At 39.7% G+C, this 25,703-nt stretch overlaps 1 protein-coding gene across 1 annotated transcript in view; it reads right to left on the bottom strand.

Moving 5' to 3' along the window:
• Positions 1-1,827: 1,827 nt before the first annotated feature.
• KCNK5 (potassium two pore domain channel subfamily K member 5) overlaps positions 1,828-25,703 on the bottom strand; it is a 35,634-nt gene continuing 11,758 nt past the window's right edge. The window contains exons 2-5 of the mRNA XM_042022934.1: positions 10,727-10,838; positions 9,146-9,312; positions 7,871-8,039; positions 1,828-7,039 (exon numbers count right to left, since the gene is read on the bottom strand). Of these exons, the coding sequence (XP_041878868.1) occupies positions 6,225-7,039; positions 7,871-8,039; positions 9,146-9,312; positions 10,727-10,838 (1,263 nt within the window). The 3' untranslated portion in view covers positions 1,828-6,224. The remainder of the gene's footprint in view (positions 7,040-7,870; positions 8,040-9,145; positions 9,313-10,726; positions 10,839-25,703) is intronic.

Genomic DNA, 25,703 nt, shown 5'->3' with positions numbered 1-25,703 from the left:
CTGCCAGGCAGAGGCAATGCCATGGCTTTGCTCGCAGCAAGACAGGTCACTCTGGTCAGGTCTAGGTTTACTCCCACTGGCCCATCATTTCCCCTTGTTCCTCAGGGATGAAGCCACAGCCCACAATCACCCTGTAAAGCCAGGCAGGGTATGTGGAGGAGGCCCAGTCTGGGTGTAGGTCAGGGGAATTCTCTAACAAAAAGAAGTAAAAATCTAAGGAACGTTGTACTCAGCACAACCTTTTATTCCTATGTATTACAGTATTAGTTATCTTACCAAGGGCAGGATGAGGCTAAAAATACGTTTTACAAAATAAAAAAGCTAAAAAACAAAGAAAAAACCCCCAAAACCAGCCAACCCTTGCTGACAGGCACAAGAGATGAACTTAAAAAGAAAACTCTTCCTCTTTAATCTATAGGGAACAGAGCTCCACCACTTCCTTGCATAAGAGGTATTTTATGGGTTCTCCAGGACCTGGGTCCAGCTACAGGAAATTGCCCCGAATGGAGTAGCATTTCCCTGTTTAAAATGGTCCTAAACCACAACTCGTCCTGCCTTTCTACTCTCTTCATCTCCCAGAATTAAAGGTTTGATTTCCCTGTGTCTACAAGCTGCAGGTTGCTGGTATCATGTTGCACCAGGCATTGTAAAGGCCTCTGATACATATTCAGTGAAAAGATTTCAGGCTTTTTCAGTGTCAGCTGGTCTGTGATTTTACCGATTAAGCTATTGTGTGCACAGAACCCTGCAGCCAGGCATGGACCATAAGAACAGGTGTGTAACACATACAGGTTTGTCCTGTTTTCCTACTTCTTGCTACCCTACCCTCTATAAATTAATGACACTACCGAGGGCAGAAGGTGAACAATAGTCTCCAACCTGCTGGGAGCTGACAGAAATATTACTGGGTGCTTACCAGAATCCATACTATGTGCTGCCCTCAGCTCCATGAGGAGCTGCCACCTGCCTCTTTGGCTCTTTCTGGCATCAGTCACCAGTTGGGCACCTCTTCCTCCTTCACTGTCCCTCTGTTGCGTGGCTGGAGGAAAATGCAGAGTGGCTGTCCTTACTCAAATCCCAACAGTATCCACCCTTCACTCCTGTGCTCATGCATCTCCCCACTTTCCTAGCTCATGCCTCAGCAATTTCACTCAGTTGTCTAAAAGCCAAGGTTCAGTCTCTTCCTCCTCAGGCTGAGGTTGTCCCAATTTCTCCAGATGGCTGCATCTCTATCAGGGTTATAACCAAGCCACATTTTGATGCCCATTAAGGCAGGTAGTTAGCTATTTTCCAGTGTGTTGCCAAGGAAACTGCTGGAGCTGAAGGACTGCAAATACTTCTAGCCTGGAAAATGGTGAGCACTGCTACTAGAAATATTGTGAAATTTCATTACCAGCTACTCAGATATTTTAATAGCTCTGGCATGTGATTCAGATACCAGTCATAAATGTCCATTTTATTTTATCACAGTACTGATTAATTCTAACACTTCCCATCTCTGTTCATCTGCTTTAAAAGCAGCCCACTGATAAAACACAGCCCTTAAAATAAACTTCAGTTTATTTTTCAACAGCTGTCCAAAATCCACGCTGAATAATAGTTTGTTATGCTGTATCTAATTGAAGAACAGATGCCATTGAACTGAAGTCATCAATAACCCATACAAGTTCAGGCATCTGCTTGCATAAAAGAACTTGCTTTTTTGGCTCTTTGCCTTCCAGCTCTTTGGGCCAAGACCAGTCTCAGCTGTGAGGTGCATTACAAGTGTAGGTAGTTGTAAAAAGTAGGTAGTTGTAAAAAGTAATCTTGATTGCCATTCTTCTCATGTCAGAGAGGACAAATTGTAAATTTTTTATTGCAAAATATTAAAATAAATTACATTTTACAAAGACGTAGCAAATATTTACATACAGTGTGATTCCAGTGACAATCAGCAACAAAGAACAGACAGACAGGCATATTATGGAGTGATAAGGGTCAGAACTGTACAAATGTCAAAAGCCATACAAAAGACAAGCTAATTTTTAAAAGTTAAATCCATCACAAATGGAATGAATCCCACGAGGCACAAAAATTACAAGTCTACAACAAAGTTCTTTTGTTTCGTCAACAGACTTGTTTGTATATTGCTTTTTGCTCTCCTCATCTGTCTCTACACACTCTCCCAGATCAACCGGAGGAAAAATAAAATCTTAGCATACACAGCTGTGTCACCATGGATCTGTTATCAGTCTGGTTTTAATTCTGCGTGCTTTGTGATATCCATTGCCAGCAACAGATTCACGAATCATTAGTTCAGAAAAATTTAACACTCCGATTTTGTATTTCCTCACTGACTTCGTACCAGTGTATCAGATGTGTCCGACCGCCTGGTGGGAGATGGGTATCCGGAAATGATGCCCTTCTGGTAAAAATAGCCTTCAACAGCACAATACAAACCCAAGAAGCATCACAACGATGTCATGAAAAACGGGGTCACATAGTCTTACAGCACTTGAAAGGCCTTTTGTAGGAACAGACTTCCATGGTCACAGTTCAGGATTTTTGTTTCAATTAAAAAAAAAAAAAAAAAGAAAGTACTGGCTCATCTTGGCAAAATTAGTAAGTGAACCCATCCTTTGCATGATGTGACTGGAAATAAAATCTGCTTGTAGGCAATAGCTAGAAAGAAGAATTTCCACTGCTATTCCATCCCTTCCTTATACATGCTTTTAAACTTTTTTTCCTTCTTTGTTTAAAAATCCCCCTTTCCTCTCTTTCCAGGAAGAGATCTGTCTCACCTATAAAACCAATTCCACAGCTTTAAGAAAACTGTTAACATTGTTAGCCAAATGAAATCTTAATTAGTGTCCGAAGAAAATGTTTCCAGATTGACCAAATAATTGAAATAACTATAAGACACAACCAGGTAGCACTGGGGAATTCACTCAGAGGCACTTTTGGAGCTGAATAGAACAAAATCCAGCCTGGACACCCCTCTAAGTCACTACATGTAAATCTGAAGGCAGAAAAACATTAGTTTAGGTCCCCCAGGCAGCTTCTTTTCTCAGGACATGGAAGACAGGCAGGCAAAAAGCTGTCTTGTTTAGCACTTTGGCACTTCTGAGATGGCACCATAATTTTAAAAACCCTGGGAATGGTTCAGCCTTTTGGAGAGAGCCACTATGAAAGTTATGCACCAACTAAACCCCTCCAAAACTCTGAAACATGTAGGGCTTAACGAGACCAATTCTGTTGGCCCCTGTGTAAAGAGGAATTTTTTCTCAGTGTTAAGATTACATTAAGGCACATGGTGGGATATCTTGAGAACAGTTTTGTGAGGTGTGATCATGTTTCCCCGAAAAACTGGGAATATTGTACTTTGTTTTAATAAATTTAAACTATTACTTTAAATCCCAAGATACTTATTATGCAGACTTATAGTCTATGCTGACTACACTGGGAAAGGCCAGAGAGCCACATCTAGCTTGATAATATGAAACAGATCCCATCTATTCTCAGCTCTGGCGTACAAGTGCACTTTGCTACGCAGAACAGAGTCTGGGTTCCAGTGTGCAACACCCCCTCCCAATCAAAGCAGCCCAGCCAAGTGTCTGGGTCGTATTATTTCGGTATTAAAGAGAATTTTTTTTTTTTTTTTAAATGAAGATTGGACTATGCTTTTCCATTTCACGCACTTGCTGAAAGTCTTTTCTTTCCTCGTTGTCCTGTAGCTTTCTAATTGTTACTAAAACTTTGATCTTTGCATCAATAATGGAAGACAAGTTGGAGGACAACAAAAGCTATATGGAGTGCTTTCTCATTTTCTTTTAAGTTAGTGAGGACTTCTTAAAACAAAAAAATATTTCAAGAAAAAATGAGAAGGCTAGACTGACTACACAAGCATCCTGCGCATCATGCACATAATCCTATCTAACATTTCTTACAGTTTTTAAGTACAGCTGTCAACCACAACCCTTCAGACACAAAAACCTGAAGGGCTTGGAGTAATTTTAAAACAGTGGGGATTAAGGTATCTTACTAGAAGTAAGTAAGAATCTTCTGCATATGGCCTCTCCTGCTTTCCTGTCAGATACAAGTCAAAGTCATCCAACCACCCCTGCTCCAAGTAGTGTAAATAAAATAAAATTTGATTATAAATGAGAATCTCTCTTCAACAATAATATCATAAATTGCAGATTAAATACCAAATCAAATTATGTTGACTCCACAGTTGTTTAGTATAACAGAGGTGGACACAAGCTGGCCACAATTTCACCATTGTGTTCACATTCTATTTGAAAAAATGTCACATATGTGGAAAATTCTAGGAGAGAAATAGACTAGGAAAGACAGTCGCTTGTTTCACAGTAGATAACTTCAACACTTCCCATCTAAAGGCTATCCAACCAGAGTGCCAGTTTCCCATATATCCTCCTCCTTCTGTGGAACAGGCCAGCAACTGAAGCTGCAGCCAATATTTGTAGTTATCAGAAAGAGCTAGTAATTTAAGATTAGCATTGCAAGGTTCCATAAGCTCTTCTTACAGAGCTAGTGAGTCTGCCAGCATTACACTGAAAACAAGACTAAGACACTGAAAATTTTTAACTGTTCACTGGACTTTGGAAACTTTTGGACATACCAGAATGACTTAAATACTCTAAAACCAAACAGATCAGCAGAACCTGATATGTTACGGTTTAAAGATCTTGGCTATTTTCTGTTCCAAGTATATTGGATAAAACTGAAGTCAGTACCTTTTGCCAGCATATAATCAAGAGCCTCATTTGAAAGAGTTGTCAGGGTTAATGCATAGATATGGAAAAAGAAAGTAAAATAAAACCATGGTAAAATTTCTTTGTAGCCAAAACAATTTGGGCATACATGTTACGAACGGACATGCTTCCTTCTAGTGGGTAGCCCATCTCCAAGTCAAAAGATAATACTTTTAGAAGCTTAGAGCCAAAGTTCCTTCTAAAACAAGTGCCTTATGGCCTGAAGTCACTTGATCACATCTCAGTTTGCCCAAGGTTTGATATTGCCCAACCTTCTTTCAAGTGGGATAGAATAACCATTGTATACACACATAGGTCAAACTCTAAAACCAAAAAAAATATACAAAGTGTTATCAACTGTTTCAAAAATCATCTCCCATTCAAGTCATGTCTGAAGTACCAAGGCAGAGAGCAAAATCAAACAACAATACTGACTAACACACTGCCCAGATCAGCAGCAGTGCTACAGGTCCCTTCTGACAGGCATTAGGGCATTTGGAGAGTATCTGTGCTTCCCAAGGTGATTTTTTCCTAAGAACAGTATCGGTGAAACTTCACCTGTACACAGATACTGTATAAAGTTCATTCAAGTATTTCCTTTAGGAAATGGACAGTGGAAGGACACTTTCAACATTAAAAAAGTTCATTGCATCCTGCTTGTGCTCATACATGCTTTGATCAGTAAGTCTTCCAGTCACTTTACTCTTTTAACAGTTCTGGGGCTGATGTGCAGCTTAGCAGTCCAACTGGTGAGCTTCATCCCAGATGATTCTTCCTTGTTAGAGGGCTCCTTCTCAATCCATTCCTTTAGAACTCTAAATTTTAATATTTTATTTATAAAATTAGAATTCACTACAATTTGACAAGCACTGACATATTCTACAGAGATGCTTCAGAAGCTTCCTTCTCAGTCTACCAGCACACCTCAGCTCAGATCTGTGTGTCCTGGCACTCCGTCTAAAGTTTCTCATTAAGTACAGCGTGCTAGCGCCGTATTTTTGGCGGTGACAACTTAACAATGGGCAACCCCCTTGATTTAATTTGTGATAAAAGCAGGATTCAAATCCAGGTTTTCAGAGGTGAAAGGCTAATGGAGTAACCGAACATGTTTGATGCCCAAAACAGTCTTGCAACAGTATACAGTTACACTCCTTAACTATTTCCTCAATGAAATGTATGAACTCAGAGCAGATCCAGTGTATTAACTAGTCTTTTCTATTTTGTTCAAGAACCATAATATCCAAAGAAGGAGTGGGACTCCAAATTCAACTGTTATTTTACAAGTCTGTCAGAAAAGCAAAGCTGATGGGCTCAGAAGCCAAGTTAGGATGGGAAAAGAAGACTGGAGTTTCTTAGTTTGGGACTTGCTTCTGTTTTCAAAGAGACAGGAGAAGCTGCAAACATACTTTTCTCCTTGCTCTATGTTCAATATGCACTGACCACTTTCAGAAAACCATTGTCCAGCATGCTTCACGTGGCAGCCTTCACATTGCTTACTGTATTATATTCATTCATCAGTTGTTCATAAGGCACAGAAAGTTCTAGCTCATTATTGGTAAAGGTAGATTCATCAGAGGATGGGAATTTTACCAGTTTTTTTGCGGTTTCAGATTCCTCTGCAAGATTATCATCCATAGAGGATTTTGATGTTTCCTCATCATCTGAGATATCTTCCTCTTCATCATCATCTTCATTTACAAATGTTATATTGGCATTCTCAAATATTAAGGGTCGATAGTCTCTGGAATCCCACACTTCACCTTCTTCTTCACTAATCCTGTCCAGCTGATTTACGAACATGGTTCCTTCTAGAGGGCTGTCTCCAATACGTTTATCATGGAGGGGTCTCAGTACATGACCATTCTGAATGTCCAGGGAAGCCTCATCATACTCAAATGACTCTGTCTTCGTGTAAGTCACCTGAACATCTATACTGGCATTCATTTGTTTGCCATTTTCCACTATAATCATTTTGTCATTGCTTGTCTTCAGGGCCTTCTTCCCGATTTGCTTTATAAGGTCATTGTAGGTCTCTTCCTTCTTTGAAAGAAAGCTGAAAATGTTGACATCCTTTGAGGTACCCATCTGAAGGGGTTTTTTAGACCGAGGATGGTTGTCAAATGATTCTTTTCTTTTTTTCCTCCGTTTCTTGATTGCTTTGTGGACTTCCACAAACATACTGACCTTCCAGTTAACAAAGAGTGAGAGCCAAGCTAGTCCCAGATAGATCCATAACTCCACAAAATATCTGTAAAGCGCATGATAGTTTGCATCTGGATTTACACCTATAAGAAATTTAAAAACAAAAACATTACTGAAAGAAGACTTACAGCTGATAAACCTTTGAAGTTATGACTCTGAGAACTACTCGCTTCCTCACTAAAAGAGCCTCGTTATTTTAACACTGGTCTGATAGGTAGTAAGTGGGGATCTGAAAGAAAAAGTTGATCCCACATCTTCCACTTCTTGGCCGCATGTATTCTGACCACTGGACTAACAAAATTAAAATGCAGCATATCTATCCTCTCCTTAAAAGATATAAAAGCGAACATTCTCCTGTTTGAAAACTACAAGTCTTCTTCCTGCCACTGAAGAATGTATATATAGGCACCTTCCTTGAGAAAAAGATTCAGAGTTCCACTTACAAGGACCACCTCTAAAGCCCTGAACAAAGCAGTGGATTTTAGAGAAAGAAGAGGCTTAGGAGGGAGAGAGGAATATACTCAGCATTCCCCATTGACTAGTTCTAGGCAGGTGTGGAGAGCACTGCCCATTGCCTACACATCCTGCTTAGTACACTGGACCCCATTCACACGTGCACAACTATCACGGTGGGTACAGTAGCTCCTTGCCTGAAGTAGAGACCTGGGGCACCAGAAGGACTTATGAACTCTGGAACTTGGCTGCCAAATTAACCCAATAAAGGCCTTAGGTGTCTACACCAACAGTGAAGAGACAGATCAAGTCCACTGGATCAGTACTGAGCCTTAAGTGAACATTCCATTCTGCAAAATGTGCTGGAAAAGCTTAGAAAACACCTTTTCGAATTAGAGTTTGGAAGTAGAATTGCCACACTATGCAAGTAATGAAGTAATACATAAAATACAATTACTGACCAGCAACAAAATCTCCAAATCCTATGGTGGTGATAGTGATGAATGAGAAATAGAGACCTTCAATGTAATTCCATCCTTCAGTCATCATGAAGACAAAGGGAGGAATAACCAGATGGACCAAGACACCCCAAACAATGAAAATAGCAGTGCATGTAATTTGGGCTTTCCTCTGTGAAGAAAAAAGAAAAAGTCAGGGAAAGATTTCAATTTTTTTTCCCCACCCATGGCACCAAGAATCATCTGACAGTACCAGATATTTCAGAGTTTTGTGCTAACAATTTAGCTACCATAATTAAAAGTCACTAAAAGTGACTGAAATAAACACACATTTTTTCCTTTAGGAAGAACTCCCTATTCTTACAACTATTTGCTAAAAAAGGATTATTTCCTCATAGTTTTCTTTCACACTCTTGGAAGAGTTTAGTGAGTCCCTGGTATTTTATAAATTGGCATGGGATATGGACATAGCACTCTAGTCTAAAAAGCCATCAGTACCTCTAACTTTCCTTTTACTCTTCTGAATACAGAAGTTTTAAGATGTTTCTCTCCTACTTGTGTCTCCTTCCCTTTGCCACTCATGCAACCTCTGTACAAAACTGCACATACACATGTAGTTCACTATTATTTTCTGCACTTTCTTCTCAGGTGCAAAACCAAGAAAGTTCTTGCTCTGTTTCTGAAACCAGGACCCAAAGCAGTCCCAGTGCCCTCCAGGCACTATGACCCTGCATTGCCTCCCATCTCTGGGCAGAGTTAGAACTGAGAATTCATTTGCAGTGGGGAAGGGAAGGAAGGGAAGAAAAAACTCAAACAAACTCTCACCAGAACACCAACAAAAAGCCACAAACAAAAAACCACAAGCCAGTAATTCAGAACAAAATATTACTGTGCAGTAAGTTCACTGCACAGCAGGAAATATTCATATTAGCATGCAGGCAGGTGGGAGCCAAGCAGGACAGCTTTTTCATTTCCATGCCTGAAGGAGCTTGAATGAAATGTCTGTGAAATGAAGACTTATGTACATTTGTCCTAAAGGTCTTTAATGTAAGAAGTAGTACCACAGGTTTCTATGAGATCTCATTTTGCTAAACTTCTTGCAGAACTAACACATCAGACCCAATCCCTCTTTTAGTTATTTCAATGCAACATCATTTGGGAAAATTCATAGTTGTGCAAGTGTTCACCTACTACAAGATAAGCAGGCAAGTTAAGAAGTGTAAGCTTAATTCATGCATCAAAACTACACTGTTCAAGGGTAAACAAGTAAGGGCTTACCAGGCTTACTCCTCTTTTTGTCAGAAACTGGCCCAGCCTCTTGGCACGTCCTCCAAAGAACTTCCCCAGAGCACTGATCCACGTCAAGCAGAGAGGAACTCCAAAAAGCCCATAAAATATGCAGAAGAGACGCCCAGCATGTGTCTTTGGAGAAACATTTCCGTAACCTGAAAGAGATAAGTATGTGGTCCGTCTGTTCTTGTTGAAGAGAATTCAAGGCACTTCTACCTGTGCACAAAACAACGTTGTGTGGGCTCCCACTGTGTCAGGCACTCCTTACTTCACCATCTAAAAGGGATTTTACTCCAGCTGCTGATCTTCTGAATCTGGATGCCTTCCAATTTGACTCTAGCAAACACGCAAAAAAACCCGCACTTTACGAGTTCCCTAGATTTTGTGCATCTTTTTCTGGACAAGATGGGATAAATACAAAATAAAGCTCATCTCAAAACTTCTGATATGATGCCCCGATCTTAAGCAGCACTATTAAAAACTTAATTTGATTCAATTTTATGGAATGAAACTCAAAATTCATCCTGAAGCTAGCTCCCACATGAAAGATCCACTATACACATTTAACTTGTGACCTGGTACCTTTGCAGGGTAAGAGCTTGTGAGTTAAGTGCAAGGTAAGTAAGTGCAAGATATTTCAACTGAATTTTGTTCTTTGCTGGTCACAGAACCCAACAGAGCATTACAGACTCAGGCTTCAAAATCAGCAGCCTATTTTCTGAACTTCTGACAGAGTTTTCTTCTTTAGGTGTGTTATTGACTTCAACATTTTGTCATAAGTTACAATATAAGCTGAGTATTGTGAATTTCAAATAATAAAGAAAACCACAGTACTGCATATGGTTTAACAGTAAGACTTCTAAATCCAGTCCTCTCTGGTTATTTTGCATTCCTTTTTTTTTTTAACTGTAGGTGCAACAAGTATCTAACAACACCATGTAGAAAGATTTTTCTGTAAAAGCAGAAGGCAAATGATGTTGAGTTCTGGAAACCTATGTATCAGAGGAGCAAGAAGTCTTTCAGTGCAGAGGGTCTTACAAGCACAAATCAGCAGTGATATTTAAAAAACAACAGTTGTTCTGCTTCACCTTCTTTTAAGAGGTGGATAAAAAGTCTAGCTTGTTCTGCAAGCCAGGAACACTGATGATTTAGTAGTAGCTCAAGAGGATGCGTGTGTGTAACAAGACAGGAGTACAAAAACCTCATATGCACTTGCTTGAGGTATTAGTTTAATGGCATGCTTTGTTACGCTTTTGTTTTGGAATTTTAAGTGATTTGGAAATTTAAGTGCATGAATCAATGGAACTGGAATGACACCAGCCAACCCAAACAGCACCTGTAATCCATTACTGATTGGAAAGGCACACCTTTCTCTTCTGTACACCCATGGAGAGTGCCAAAATCCTCGGTTTTTTTCCTCTATGAATCTGCAGGTGAACACACACTCTAGGCAGCTCCAGCCATGGGGACTTTACTCAGTGGCTACCTTGACACAGAAATGGGAGAGTACAAACACACTAAAGCCTACAGAAAACTACAGTTAGGAAGGCTGATATAGCAAGTATTTACCGATTGTAGTGATCACAGTAGCAGCAAAGATCACAGCGTTAGGCCAATTCCAGTTGTTGAAAGTATTGTTCCCAGTGATGGCAACCCCCTGTCCAGCAGCATCTGACACAATCTGTAAGGAAAAAGCTCACTGTCAATCTTATAAAATCCTGGCAGCCTAAAAAAGAATGTGCCTGTCCCTCTCAGGTTTTCCCCCTTTCAAAATAATCTCTGAATTTTTTGTGAAAGCTGGCCTAGTATATTACCTAACAATACTTTTATTAAATACTAAAAACTTGTTTCACATAAGCAAAAGTAGCACAGGTGCTCTGACATTTAAATAGGGAGTTTTAATTAGATAAACTTTTACTTGATTTACAAGTTTAAGCCGAATGGATCTCTTCCAGAGAGCAAATAACACTCCTGCAGACTAAACTAGCATTTAACCTCCAGTGCAGATCTTGAATCTGGTTTAGTATTAGGGATATCTTCAGAACTACTATCCATTTCAAAACACTGTTACATGCCTCAGCTTGACTTGGGCATGAATGTCATAGAATCCTTGGCAAAGCTCATGTGATTCATGTTAATTCACCTGCTGTCTCTACCAAAGTCAAACCATCTACAAGCAAACTGTAAAACTGTACATTTCAAAGACAGAGAAATTAACTTTTTTTCACAGCATTTCATGCAACAGGATTCCAATCATTGTCCTTGAATCAGGCCCTTTTCTTCTCCCGTGCTGGAATCTGGTATGCCATGACAAATGCAAAGCACTTGTTAACAATGGTCCAGGGAAGCAAGTGAGGTCAGCAGCATTTCTACAGATTCGGCCAGTCAGTTTCTTAACAGCTCTTCACATCTCCAGGTGCTCAAGAATTCTTAACCACTCACCTTTTGTAGGAAGGAGCTTGGAAGAACTAGCCTCCCCTCCTTTTCCAAAATTAGATTCTAGAAAACACACTGATTAAAAAACCCTAATTACTATTTTGCGTAGAAAGTGAAAGTTTCAGATCAAAACCATGCATCTTGCCGATGCTGATGTGCATTTCTACCTCCCCAGAATAAAAGAAAAAAGCCAAACCAATTTACTATATTGTCTCTGTGAAATCTCTAGTTATTTCAATCTTTGCCCTGTCACATCATGATGCAGTTAAAACCTTATCAGGTTACTCTGCTTTTTTCCCTTCAGAGTAAATACTTATCAAAACTCTGAGGCTACACCCATATACAGAAAAGGTGAAGATATCTCCAAATGTTGATCTCTAACGCTATCCACTTTCTGTGTTTCTCCCTCAATAAGTGTTGAACGTAAAAACTATCTTCAGCTGAGTACCTAAAAAATTGGAAGCAATGTACTTTTTTTAATTTTTTTTTTTTTTAGGAATAAACATGACAGGTGATGTTTATCTTAAACTGGCAAGAACCTATAAAGGTAACTACATCCAACTCTTCCTTCCCCCATCACCCCTTCCTTCCTTTCTACTTGATTAAGATCTGATCTTGGACCCAGCAGAGACTCAACACAAAGTTCAATCACTACTGAAAACATACACAAGTTAACACAGGTTTTAATTATTCTTCAGACTTAATACATATCACCACCCTCCTACTGCAATAAAAATGCCCTCAAAGTGAATGTATTGTGCATATACAAGATGCAAACAATGTAATTAAGAATGCACTTTCAACACAGAAGCTGTTACAGAAGATAAAAGGAGAAGCACTGAAAGTGAATGAAGGTAAAGAACTAGATTTTCTTTTTTTCTCCTGCTAAACTACAAGTGTGTGCAAAACTGCATGCAGTGCCTTTCCATATCCTACAGGCTCCGGATAGAAAAGGACAGAATTCTTACCAAGGCACTCATTTATCATGAGAAAGTGGTGTACAAACGAGAACCTAGAACAGGCAGGTCGAGAGCAGGCAACTAAAACACACACCTCCACCCCTCTTCAAAAAAAAATGGATCACAAGAGATCATCTGAGGAGAAACCAATCAAAGTACAATCACTCATTTCTGCCACAGTCTGCAGATGAACTTCCTGGAAGTCCCAAAGGACATCCAAATCACCTGAAAAACACAATCTGTTCTCTATTATCCTTGAAAACACACCTTGACTTCTTCCACTGCCTAAATGTTACACTAAGCACCAGTTTTCCAGTCATTTTCCATTCCATAAGCAGACTTGGATGTTTTTTAGATGTTGTTTCCTCACAGAGCAAGTGATCTCTAAGAGATCCAGCGAACGATCAGTTCCCATTGTCACAGGCCATTATCTCATTACTCCACTTTGGTCTGACCTCATGAGCTCAGTTTCCCAGCACGTACAATTATGTCAAGACCTGCCAGGATTTGAGGTCTGGAGGTTTAAAGGGGGCCCAGATCTGAGGGGAAGAAGCTGCTGGACATAGCTGCCCTTCACAGCCAGGCAGCTAACATATGGGGGGCAGATGGCCAGCTCTACAAGTTATATACAGAGAACCACAGATACTTCTCCAGACACAGCTGACACCCTCTTCCTGTCCCTATTTGCACACAGCTATTGGCTATTAGCACAAAATTATCTGTCATCTCCAGTCCAGTCTTTTAAGTTACTTTATACCTGCAATAAGTCTGAATGCACTATATGCATGCCAGCTGCAGGAATGAAGATAGTCACAAAACATGCTTAGATAGCTTTGGTGCTGTGGGAAATATGTAGCTGCTTTCCAAGCAGCATAACTTTTGCCATACTGAAATAATTAAAGATTCTGGCTTAAAACAAAAAATGTGAGTGGACATTATACAAGTGAACAGCAAACATGGCTGTGTTTTTTTGCCTGGCAAATGTGTTAGGCTCTAATGTCAGAGATGCCTTTATCTCCATATGCTAGGATACAGAATGCCCCAAGTTGGCTGCGCTTGATTTCTCAAACTACAGAAAACTTCCTCCAAAAAGTCTTTGGATTGTAAAATAGGAAGCAAGGAAGAAGAGGGTAGATAGTGCAAGTGTTCTTAGTATCTTGAAAGATGTAATTTAAAAATACCTTTTCAAGTAAGCCCAAATGCAAAAGCTGAAAATAGCTAACTCATAATTTATACATTGCCTTAGGTCTCACCTCAGGACAGCTAATACTGATAAAGGCAGGACTGTATTTTCAGTCAAATGTCTTTTGCCTCACAGAATTAAACCCTCTCTTCTCCCTCATTCCCTGCTTCTCCAGTTCTGCTTCTTGGCAAGGGAAAAACGCAAAGAAGTTTTAGGGACTCTTGTGTTATTATTGGAAGTTAAACAGCCTTAAAACTACCACCTCTTCTGGAGACATTAACACAAGCAGAAAAAGGGACGTAATTTGAAAGTAACCAAGCAGACAATATGCTCCATTTGCAAGGTACCTCTTCCCACTTTCCCACAAACCCCAGCCCTGCTCCAATACAGCCTTATGTTTCCTGGCTTTGGTGACATTTTTATTAACCCTCTGATGACCAGGGAAACTCCAGATTCACCAGGCATCACAGGAAATAGTTGTTAAATCTCCTCTGTCTTGGACAAAGGAGAGCCATTTAGGCACATACCACTTGAATCCCCCCTATATGAGTAAGAGTAGGGCTGAAAAGTTCTCAAAACAAATTCAAAAATAGCAAGGCGAAGTCTTGGCCCAAACAGGGCACACACCATTACTAATTTTTTTCTAAGAGTTAAGGAGTGCAAAAAAGTTGTGATACAGGTTTTGCATAACAAGTAAGAATGATTTAATATTTGGCATGAAATCTTAAGATACTCTAATAAGGAAGGGTCTGATGACAATAAGCAATAGGAAAGAAAAAGGACTTCTGGGGTACTTGTGGCCAAATAGACAGATACACCAGACTGAAGACAGAAGACAATAAACTGGCTATATATAAACTAGAGCAACAGATCCTGCCCCACAGGCACACTATTACATACAGGAAGAACAGCCAGATATTGCTCAAAGCCAGGTCTCGTTTGAAGAGGCTAAAGCCTCCCATCTTATTCAGAGCATTCCCTGGAGATTTGACGTGTAAGTCTAATGGCAGCTTTAAGGTTCTCCCAGTGGTATGAACAATTGTCTTTTGAAATGCTGCTTTTCCACAAGAAAGGAGATGTAATTGAATTATTAAGCCTGAAATCAGACCCAGTGGCTTTCATTCTACTCTCAACAGTATTAGACTGTAATGGACAATCACAGCTCGCTACTGGATCCAAAAGCTGAATCCACTAAAGCAGTAACTGACCCATCCTTTGATGGCTTTGTCCTCACTTCTGACTCCAAAAGAACATGGGAGTAATTTCTCTTCTTTCTCAAGTTCTTTTATCAAGGATGTAAAGATTTAGTGCACTGAAAAACACTGAATTACAAATCTACCAAGGACTTCAGAGACTTTCCTACAAGGAATAAAAGCTTCAACAGCAATCTTTTTTCACACTGACATCTAAACCTTTTATACAATTTGAAGAAACCAGAAAAGTGCAGTAATTATCTAATCATAGGTACGTATAATACTGACAACTTAGTCAATCACAATAAAATTGTCCAGGGTAACAAATTTTAAATTTAAACTATCAGATGAAACTCATATACTGCTGTTCATTTCAGCTTTAACCAAATGCAGTAGCAGCAGGGCAAAACAGATAGGTGAAGTCATACAAGCATTTGTATGAACAAAAAGCCTAAAGGAACTCCTGGTTACCTTAAAATACACAAACAATTAAAATCCATGCCCATGAAAACTGCACACCCTTTTACTTGTCCCACATGGGTTTTGCAGTGACTTAGGTTTTCTGGCTCCAGCTATAAACTTACAGTAGCAGTCAGCTGTTTATAATAATCATATTTTTAAATGCAATAAAAACACATTTCATTGTTAATGAATATCTTTCCAATAATAAAAAACTTGAGTCACATGTTAAGACTCCCAGGTCAGATATACATTACAAAGTTCTGCTGACCTGGATAATACTGTCTCAGGATTGATTACACATACATAAAGGGAAAAGAAACCCTCTCAGCCAGTAACCCTTTTCAAGGAAAAATGTCTGTGGGTGGTCACAGCTAGATTGACAGGACAGCCTCCTCAGACTCCTTATGCAGACAGGCAGCACAGTGGCCATGGCCAGAAATTTCCTGTTCTGTTGGCATATTGCACTTTGACATCTGCTTGCACATTAAAAGCAGCAGAACCTATTTCACAGGCACAGTCTGAATTTTGTAAGTACTTTATAGCTAGATCAAGTTGTAGATTCACAGTCAAACTCGAATATATGCATCCTGGCTTACAGCTCAGCTACTGACTAAGTTTGTGGGTTTAGGTTAAACAACAAATATATAATATAACACTAAATGCCATAATCTATTGTTCTGAGTTATGGTCACTGGAGAAAGTGAGAACAACAAACAAATGAAGTAGATATTGAAGGTGACTGGCTTTCACTCTGCACCCCTGATGTGCCCCAACTGAATGGAAGACACCGTCCATCAGAGAAAATATTTTCCTCTCTGGAATACCTTGGCAGCTTGGGGTTTGGGCAAGGAAAGGGAAAGTGAAGCCAACTATGCAACTAATGATTTTACCAATGAGTAAAAAACTCTTTCTCCCCAATTACTTTTCATGTCTAGATATATGAGGTGTATACAAGTAATGTTCTATTAAAATTTCCTGTTTGAGTTTTTCAAAGACTTCATATTAACCTATATATTCTTTCACCTCTCATCCCAACCTCAATTACAAAGACAGATGCAGTACTGCTAAGAAAATCTTGCTGTGCCACGCTGCTTACTTTGGTAGCCAGAGATACAACGTGGCAGAGCTGCAGAAAGCCCAGAGAATTCACATACGGTGAAATGATTTCATCGAGGCAGCAGAAAGATCAGCTATTCCCATGTCATCTTTAGGATGGCTGCTATACACGTGTCTGTGCACACAAATGGAAGCTCATCACTTCTTGGAAAGGAAAAAAATTCTTTAAGGATTAGAATACAAAAAGACCCACACAGCCTAGAATACAGAACAGCAGCACCCTATCTGGATGCTTATTTCTTCCACTTGGCACCTGGCACCTTTCGTATGTAATCTGCTCAAGGCAAGAGCTCCCAGGAAACGATGGTAGTTACCATCCACCCCTTTTGAGCAGCTCAAAGCCACCAGAAAGGCACACAGTTGTGGTTCCTGCCATCTTTTTCACTCCCACCTCTACTGTAATGATAGACTTACCCTGACTGCTTGCTTGGACTCAAGAGCTCCCAGCTGAATCACACTGGCATATGACCAGGGCCAGCACACAGGGCCAAGTGTACAACCCTTTGAGGCTGCCTTCGCCGCTCGACAGTCTCTGCAGGATTACACGAACCAGCAGGATTTAGGATAGCTGACCTCTCATTTCCCTCTCAGCATTATCTGTGTTTGCAGTATGAATTTTGTGTTTGTCAGGGCAAGAACCATGCCAGATGTAAAAAGAAGTCTTTTAGCTGAGCCCTGGATTTCCTACTTGTCTTCTGTGGGGAATGGCTTGCGACCTTTTTTGAGAAAGAAAAATAAGACAAATGAACCACATTGTCTCAGTCTGACAGGCAACACCCTCGTGTCTTGCTAACCTGTGAAAGTTTTACTGTCCTTTACTGACCTATGCAGAGAGTTGAGCTGGAAGGTGGTTGGGGCAAGAGGTGCAGGATATGAGTCAGCAGCACCTGCGCTATAGAAGGATGGTGGGAATTAACAAATTCCACATTAAATGAAGAGGACATCAGATGACGACACAAGTCTGATTCCGGATCAACTGAACATAAAGGAGTGACTCCTCAGCTGGCCTATATTAAACTAGGTTCTGCAAGACTCTTGATAATCCTAGAATTTATACAGTCTGTTTTAACAAACAAAACCCAAGGCAGAAAGAGCACAATGGGGTTATGGACAGTAGCCACCCACCACAAGGTCAAAGCTGAAACTGAAGCAAAAAATTGGAAGTAGTCATTGAGGGAATAACATTAACTTTCACTTCTAGAAGAACAGAAACTCCACAAGCTTCATGCTTGGTGTTGACAGATGTAAATAACACACATAATCAAAAGAATACATGAAGATTATGCAAAAAACTAGAGAGATCACTATGAGTATACAGGATTCCTTCCCCCTTATCTATGAATTGAAATGGAAAAAAACCAAAAACCTCTGGAAAGCAAGTGTTACTCCCCAGGTTTACATTCCTGCGTAGATCAACTACAAATAGCAAGGGATAAGTTTTCCCCTTGCTGTCACAACCAATCACTCCATAAATGCAGTACAAGTGCTATTGCAAGGAGATACATATTTTGCATTTTTCTATCAACACTTTCGTCTTAAAATATAGTTCTCCTATCAAAGGACAAAGTTTTGAAAATTCCCAGTAGGGGAAAAAAATCCTGGCAAAATATGGTTTAACATACTTCAAAGGGAGGAGTTTGTTCCAGCAATAGCAAGATTTAATTCAGAATGAGATTATATTTTTACACTTCTATCAATACAGCAGATAGAGTATTCTCACTTTTCCACAGTCTTTGGAGAAAGAAGAACAAGAAAGAAATAAGTCTTTTTTTTTTAACTGCTTCGACATGTCAGTGGTTCTTGTTTGCGTGCTTTTAATAAGGCAATTATAAAAGTTATTTAAATTTGCTATAAGTGACTTTAAATGATCCACCAGTATCTTATAGCATACAAACCAGACACACGTATGTAGAGTTCAAATGCACTGTATATAACACACTTTATCCAAAAGATTATATAACAAGATTGAACTTGCTCTGCAGAAAAAGTTTGGCTAATCTTGTTGATTCTTCATGTACCCAGCCAACTTCTTAGTGTTTCATTCTGTTCATGCAACAGTGCTTCTCAATGCACAAATGAATAACAGAACCAAGACACTCTATTGCTTTACCTTCATTATGCTTTGGCCTGTCAGGAACTTGTACCTTCACCTAAGCAGAATTTTTCTTACCTAATTGAGCTTCCAGCACCTGCCACTTCATACAAAGCTGTCCCCACATCTAAGCCTCATATTTAAAGAATGCACGTAAACACATGCCTGGTTTTCACTTTGCATAGTTTTGTGATATAACAGACAGCAAACTAGACTCATTTTTGGCTGCTAATTTAGAACACAGCACACCCAGAAGGTTTTTTTACATGTGTCTTGTTATTGATTCCTTATTTAGGTAATTTTGTCACAATTCTTTATTGATTTTTTTTTTTTAAGTGGGGAAACTCCTGTTCCTAGACTTCAATGTGGCTAGCACTTCTTTTCTTTTAAAGCAGTCTTGTTAGTTTTATTAGAGGGAGAAAGCACAGAGTGGGATACCTTGTCCTTTACTGGACTTTGAAAGCAGATTCCACTGAAAGTAATTAAGTACATGCTATGAAGAAAACTGTGGATTAGAGCTTGACATCCATTTTAATTTACTGATTAACCAGCACAGAACAGGCTGTCCAGTAAGAACACAAGACAAGAAACTACTAAACAAGATACGACCAAACACAGAGAAACACTGAAGTAGTCATTATCAGAGAGAAAATACTCTTGGACTAAATAACTGCATCACTGTGCTGTAAAGAAGCCCTGTGTATGTGTGTATGTCCTTCAAACGACATAACTGAGTTTGAAGAGGGGTCAGAAACATCCACATATTAATTCTACAAACATACCTTCACACTTGAGAATATTCACTATTTAGTATAATTCTGAAGATGCTTCTCTAAGGCTTATTTAGGCGCTCAGAACTGAGGAAGAGCACTGACATATCCCAAAGCAAACTGGAACGGCTCAACACGAGCTCCAAAATCATTCTGCAAAAGAGTTTGTTGGATATGCCGGTGAATTCCTATACGCATCTGAAGTTCTATCACATTAGCTGTTCTTAAAATTCACACTACCCAATCCCAGAATGACCTGTAAATACAAAGAGATTTAAACAACAGCATCCTTGCTATGAGTTAGTGAATCTATTGTGGTTTTGTGGCCATGCTTTGGTAGTGGGGGGGGCTATGGAGGTGGCTTCTGTGAGAAGCTGCTTGAAGCTTCCACCATGTTCAGCAGAGCCAGTGCCAGCCGGTTCCAAGACAGATGTGCCACTGGCCAAAGCTGGGCCAATCAGAAATTACAGAGGCAACACCTCTATGGTAACGTATTTAAGAAGGAAAAAAAAGTTATTGCTCAGATGTAACTGCAGCCAGAGCAGAGAGGAGTGAGAATGTGAGAGGAACAGCTCTGCAGACACCAAGGTCAGTGCAAAAGGAGAGGCAGGAGGTGCTCCAGGCTCTGGAGCAGAGATTCCCCTGCAGCCTGTGGTGCAGACCATGGTGGAGCAGCTGTGCCCCTGCAGCCCATGGAGGTCCATGGGGACGCAGAGATCCACCTGCAGCCTGTGGAGGAGACCCACCGGAGCAGGTGGATGCCTGAGAGGAGGCTGTGACCCTGTGGGAGGCCTGTGCTGGAGCAGGGTCCTGGCAGGGATCTGCAGGCCCATGGAGGGAGGAGCCCCCGCTGGAGCAGGTTTCCTGGTAGGACTTGTGACCCCATGGGGGACCCATGCTGGAGCAGGCTGTGTCTGAAGGACTGCACCCCATGGAAGAGTAACCCAGATTGCAGCAGTTCATAGAGAACTGCTGCCCATGAGACAGACTCACACTGGAGAAGTTCACAGAAAACTGTCTCCTGTGGGAGGAACCCCACAGTGGAGCAGGTGAGTGACTCCTCTCCCTCAGCAGTGGCAGGAACAATGTGTGATAAGCTGACCATAACCCCCCATTCCCTGTCTCCCTGAGCCACTGAGTGGGGGGAGGTAGAGTCTGTGAAGGAGGGAGGGGTAAGGAGAATTTGTTTTTAAGAATTATTTTACTTTTCATTATCCTGCTCTGATTTTGTTAGTAATAAATTCAATTAATATCCCCAAGTCGAAACTGTTTTGCCTGTGATGGTCACTGGTGAGTGATCTCTTCCTGTCCTTATCTCAACTCACAAACCTTTCACTGTATTTTCTCTCTCCTGTCCAGTTGTGGAGGAGAGTGATAGAGAGACTTTGGTGAGTGCTTGGCATCCAGCCAGTGTCAACCCACCACATTTTACTATTGCATACAGTCTCCAGGACCTTCCAAAAACCGCGAGTGAAGTTTTTCAAAAGCATTTGTGTTTAGATACAATGCCATTATAAATAAAACGTAAGAGATAATACTGTCACAGCTCCCTACCTTTATTAAGGCTAGCGGCTTAAAAATCTGTCCTGACTGCAGAATAGACCTCCTTTCTGACTATTCTGCCAATTGGAAAGGAGTTTTCCCACACCTTCTCCCAGGCACTGATGATGGATAACACTTTTCCTCCCCTTCTCTTCGGCATTATTATTTTAACACAGCACCAATTACACATGTTTAACAATGCAGAAAGTTCTTCAGCAGACTGAGTCTAAAAAATAACAGTGGCAAATTTAAGTCTGGGCATTTCAGGGGTTTTTCTCCTGGGTTTTATGTTTTTGCAAGGGCAACATGTGTGTGGGAACAATGCTAAAATGATAAATTTGTAACAGGGACCAAGCATTAAGCTTTATTAATCCATAACTGCTGACAGTGGCAACCCAGTGAAGAGAGGAAATAATTGATTTAACATGCAAAGGGCAGTCTCAATAAAGACAGTCCTAGAGGCACAAGCATCTCTTTTTGTTTCTGTGTTCTCTATATGCTTCCTAGTCGGCAAAATGAATGAGGGTAGAGAATGCACATTTGTCACGTCACACAAACACTCCTTATTTCAGTCTTTTAAGTGCTCATCTGTTTTCTTGTTTTTCAATTAAAATTTAATCAGACTAAGTGATCCTTTAGAAAGGCAATCTGTTAATTAACCCATATAAGACAACAGAAATCATGCTCTTCGAGCACAATCTCAATTTATTATCCAGAAATAGCTCTCATTAGTCAGAGACAAGAAAGGGGGAAGTTTTTACATACAAATTTAGAAGATATATGCTCTACTTTGGTTTTAGCTTGTTATCTGAAAGCCATGAAATAAATAATGAATTTGGAGGAGATGTAAAGAACCATCTTTATACATGCCTGAACCTGAAAGACACATAAAACTCTAATTGTGGCTTAAATATAATATTTATGAGTCTGGAAACTTCAGAACACAGTCCAGTGGAAACAATTTGTGAGTTTACAGACAAATTAATTCCACATTATTGTTTGGAAACAGAAAAGGTAAATAATTCTGCTAGCTATTCCCTGCTTGAAAAGATGATCAAAATTAGACAAAGCATGAGCAGTATGAAACTGGATACATAAGATTTGAGGATAAAAATTTTATGGCACTCTACAGTGCCAGCATTTGCTATATTGAATATTTTTTTCTCTCCTACATTCCCCTGCACACACTCCATCCTCCACCTCCTACCCCACTATTAAAACCAGACATTCACGTGCTGGACATTTTAGAAATTCATGTAGATGTAAATGCTGATCACTGCATGAATTCTACTCTATCTACAGCTAAGTCCTCAGGGTTGTTTCTACTTGGAGCAACAGTCTTAGTAATGTATAATGTTCTGCAAGATTAGCTGCTCAATCAGCGCTGGTAACTAGCACCACCACCTTTTCCTTCCCTCCAAGGTGGACACAAACATCACAAAGTGTATTGATATGTTTGAGTTCTGAAGGGAAAGTTACAGCTGAGTAATAAACCTAATCAAGAGACCTTTCCTGAGGATATGATGCTTCCCAAGATGCAAGTGCACATTTTTTTGTGTGTCACTTGGCATGGAGAACAAAGACTGAGAGTTTTAAAGTTAATGGAAAATATCCTGGGAAACAATCCCCACTGACACGATGAGAGAATTATCTCTTGTGGGACAAACAAATGGGTGGGGATCAAACTTAACTCTCCTAGCTTCCCAACTTCTGCAATATCTGAAAAGTAATAGAAAAACAGTAATTCCAGGAAAGGCTGTCGATTTAACAACAGAAAGTGCCTGTCTATAGATGAGAACCACGGCAAAACCATTTGACTTAGTTCAATTATAGAGAGAGCAGGTTAGCAAAATACAGTTTAAAATGTATCTATAGTTTCTTTAATTTCCTACTTCAGTCTATGCTACCAACTTCAACTCTCCTTGAATTAGCCTGAAAGAAGAGGAGAGCTCCAAAACTTCCGTATCTTGAAACTGGACCTCATTGCCCTTGAGAACAACATAGGTTTTGTCATCATTTTGTTTAGAGAAGATAAGCAATTTGTACTGCAAAAATGAAGGGCAAGAGGAGATAGCATTGCTTTCTTTGTACTATATCAGAAACTATAATGCAAGACCACAAACAAAAGCCATTTAAACAAAAAGCCATTTGGTACAAGAATAAATAACAACAACAAAAAAGCATGAGTGAAACTAAACTGCAAATTAAAACAGGTTCTCAACCAGGCAATAGCTGTTAATCAAAGCATTCAGCATGGTAGTGTGCATGAACCTCCCTGCCTAAACCAAGATCCAGATTAACAGTGATTGGTTTAGCTAATGTAAATATTTCTGCCATGTGGTGTCAGAGGTAAGATTTTGGATCTGGAATCCTTATTAATACTCTAGTGCACTGGGGAGCATATTTTTATCCTACAGTAAAATCCTCTTAGTAAGAGAGAAGGTGTTCTTCAGAGAGATGTTGGGAGAAAGTGTTTACTCTTTCACCATTTTCTGTGGCTCCATTCAAAGGCATGCAGGAGCTCTCCCTCAAGGATGGACATGATGCAGAGCACCCAAGAGATAAATGGTGAAGAGCAAAACAAATTACTTGGAAAGAAAGAACTCTGCTGATAAATAGAACACCAACACTTTTGCAGCACCACCTGTCAGGAGATTTATTTTTTCTCCTGACAGACTTCTAACAAGAAGGTCTTTAAGTAAGGTTCGAGCAATATAGAATACATATAATTTCCTTTACTGAATATATTAGTGGTTCTACGAAGTGGACGCATTTCCCTACTGACTTTGTGAAGCCTTATCTTAGGGCAACATTGAAAAGAAGTACAAGTAAAGATTAGTGATTTTGTAATGATAATTTGCACTCCTTATTTGTACAAAGTGCTATTCTACTGAAGGTTTACAGATGGCTGTTATGTCTCCAGCTACAGACATAACACAAGAGCTATCCTCTTCAGATTAAGCAAATTTTGCATGAAAATATTCCATCTGACAATGGAAACAGAGCACTGATCTGAGCAACCTGGTCTAGTGAAAGGTGTCCCTGCCCATGGCAAGGGAGTTGGAACTGGATGATCTTTAAGGTTCCTTCCAACCCAAACCATTCTATGATTTGTTCTTTTTTTTGTAAAAAGCAATGCAAGCGTTACATTTGTTTTTGCAGCTTTCCATCATAAGCATCTATTTTACAAAATAAGTGTTTTAAAAATAGGCAGTTTAAGACATTTTCAGTCAAAACACACATGTGTTTTCTAAAAAGTCTTCACATTGTGTACATGAGTGTTTGTGGAAACCTGTTGTAGGCTGCCCAGACATGATTTGGATAATGCTTGTTGATTTCATGGTCTGCAGTGAGTTCCATATTTTGCCTTTCTCCATCCTCATGGAAACTTCCCATTGCTTTCCCAAACTACCTTTACTAAAAGGAATGCCCCAAGACTGAGGCTTCATTTTTCATGCAGTAAAATTCGAGGACAAAATTCACAGAAGGATGTTCAGCCCAAACGGGATTGGACCTATGCACACCTCCTCACTAAGGTCAGTTGAGGCCAAGCCAACATTGCCCACATGACCTGACAGAAAAACGGAGTAGTCAGGTCTTTGGAAATATTTGTTGCTCTTTCTACACCATGAAATCAAGCATGCAATCAAGAAGAGAAAGCAAACTTAAGACCTCTGATCAGAAACTGCACAGTTGTTAAAATGGTACCTGGTGAATTTTGAGGGGTTTTGGCAAATTGAATCTTTACAGTTGAATGAATAAAGCTTTCCCTCACTACCAACCATTCCTCTCCTGCTGCTAATTTCTCTTTGACATAACAACTAGCTAACAACATGCTTGATTAGGGACCTCCTGGCCCACATGTGTAAAAAAGCAGACTAGGGGTGAACTATTGTGATGAGAGAATTTTTTATTCTGCAATAATCCCCCACGTTTTGGAATAGTTTTTATTTTAGAGTAAACATGAAGTCAATGAGATTTAGGTGGTAAGAGTCCATAAAAAAAAAAATTTCAACAACTGGAGCTCTACTTCTATTCTGCAGTACAAATAGGTGTTACTGTTTCCTTTGGAAAAAAAGGTCTAACCTGTAGGGAAATTAACCTCTTGGAGGCATGTCAATATTTTTACAGCATGCACTGTTTAAGACTTGCTCGTGTATGATGTATAGCATGGACAGTTAATTTTCCTATAAGTCATAATTCATAGGACAAACAATGTGAGGGGTATTAATGGAAAGAGATCAACAAGGTTATTTCCTTTTTATGACTTTCTGCAGAGTTAAATAATAAGTGAAACTCTTAATTCAGCAAATAAGTTAACTGGAACTATTTTGTCATTGCAGAATTGAATACTGAAGCTTCCCTATTTGTGATACTTGCAGATCCTACCCTTCAGCGAACTAATGTTGCCTAATTTTATTTCTCCTTTCTATTTATGTGTAATGGATGTAAATACCAACTGTTTTGAAGAGGCATCTGCCTTTTTTGACAGACCATGACTAGAGAATTTAACAGTTTATATGGATTTTCCCCCTATTAATTTCAGGACTAGATTCCAGTTTTATGAACTACTTAATAAACTATTTTGATGAAAAGCATATTCAGTGCTTTACCAGCATTCCCTTGCTCTTGTGATTAATGCAATAATAGAAAAGCTTCCTTTTCACTTTCCCAAGTTCCACATAGACATGTTTTGAAGACAAATTAGCTAAAGGTTATTGCTGCATGAGAACTGCAGCTGTTCTGCAGATGCTGAGTGTCCCTACTTTCCATTGGCCCACAATCATTCTCAT

This window comes from Corvus kubaryi, unplaced genomic scaffold (assembly GCF_017639235.1).
Source record: "Corvus kubaryi isolate FWS band 111438036 unplaced genomic scaffold, C.kubaryi_AGA036_p1.0 37232, whole genome shotgun sequence".
Lineage (NCBI taxonomy): Eukaryota > Metazoa > Chordata > Aves > Passeriformes > Corvidae > Corvus > Corvus kubaryi.
Note: the sequence above shows the minus strand (reverse complement) of the source record. Positions and strands in the feature narration are given on the sequence as shown.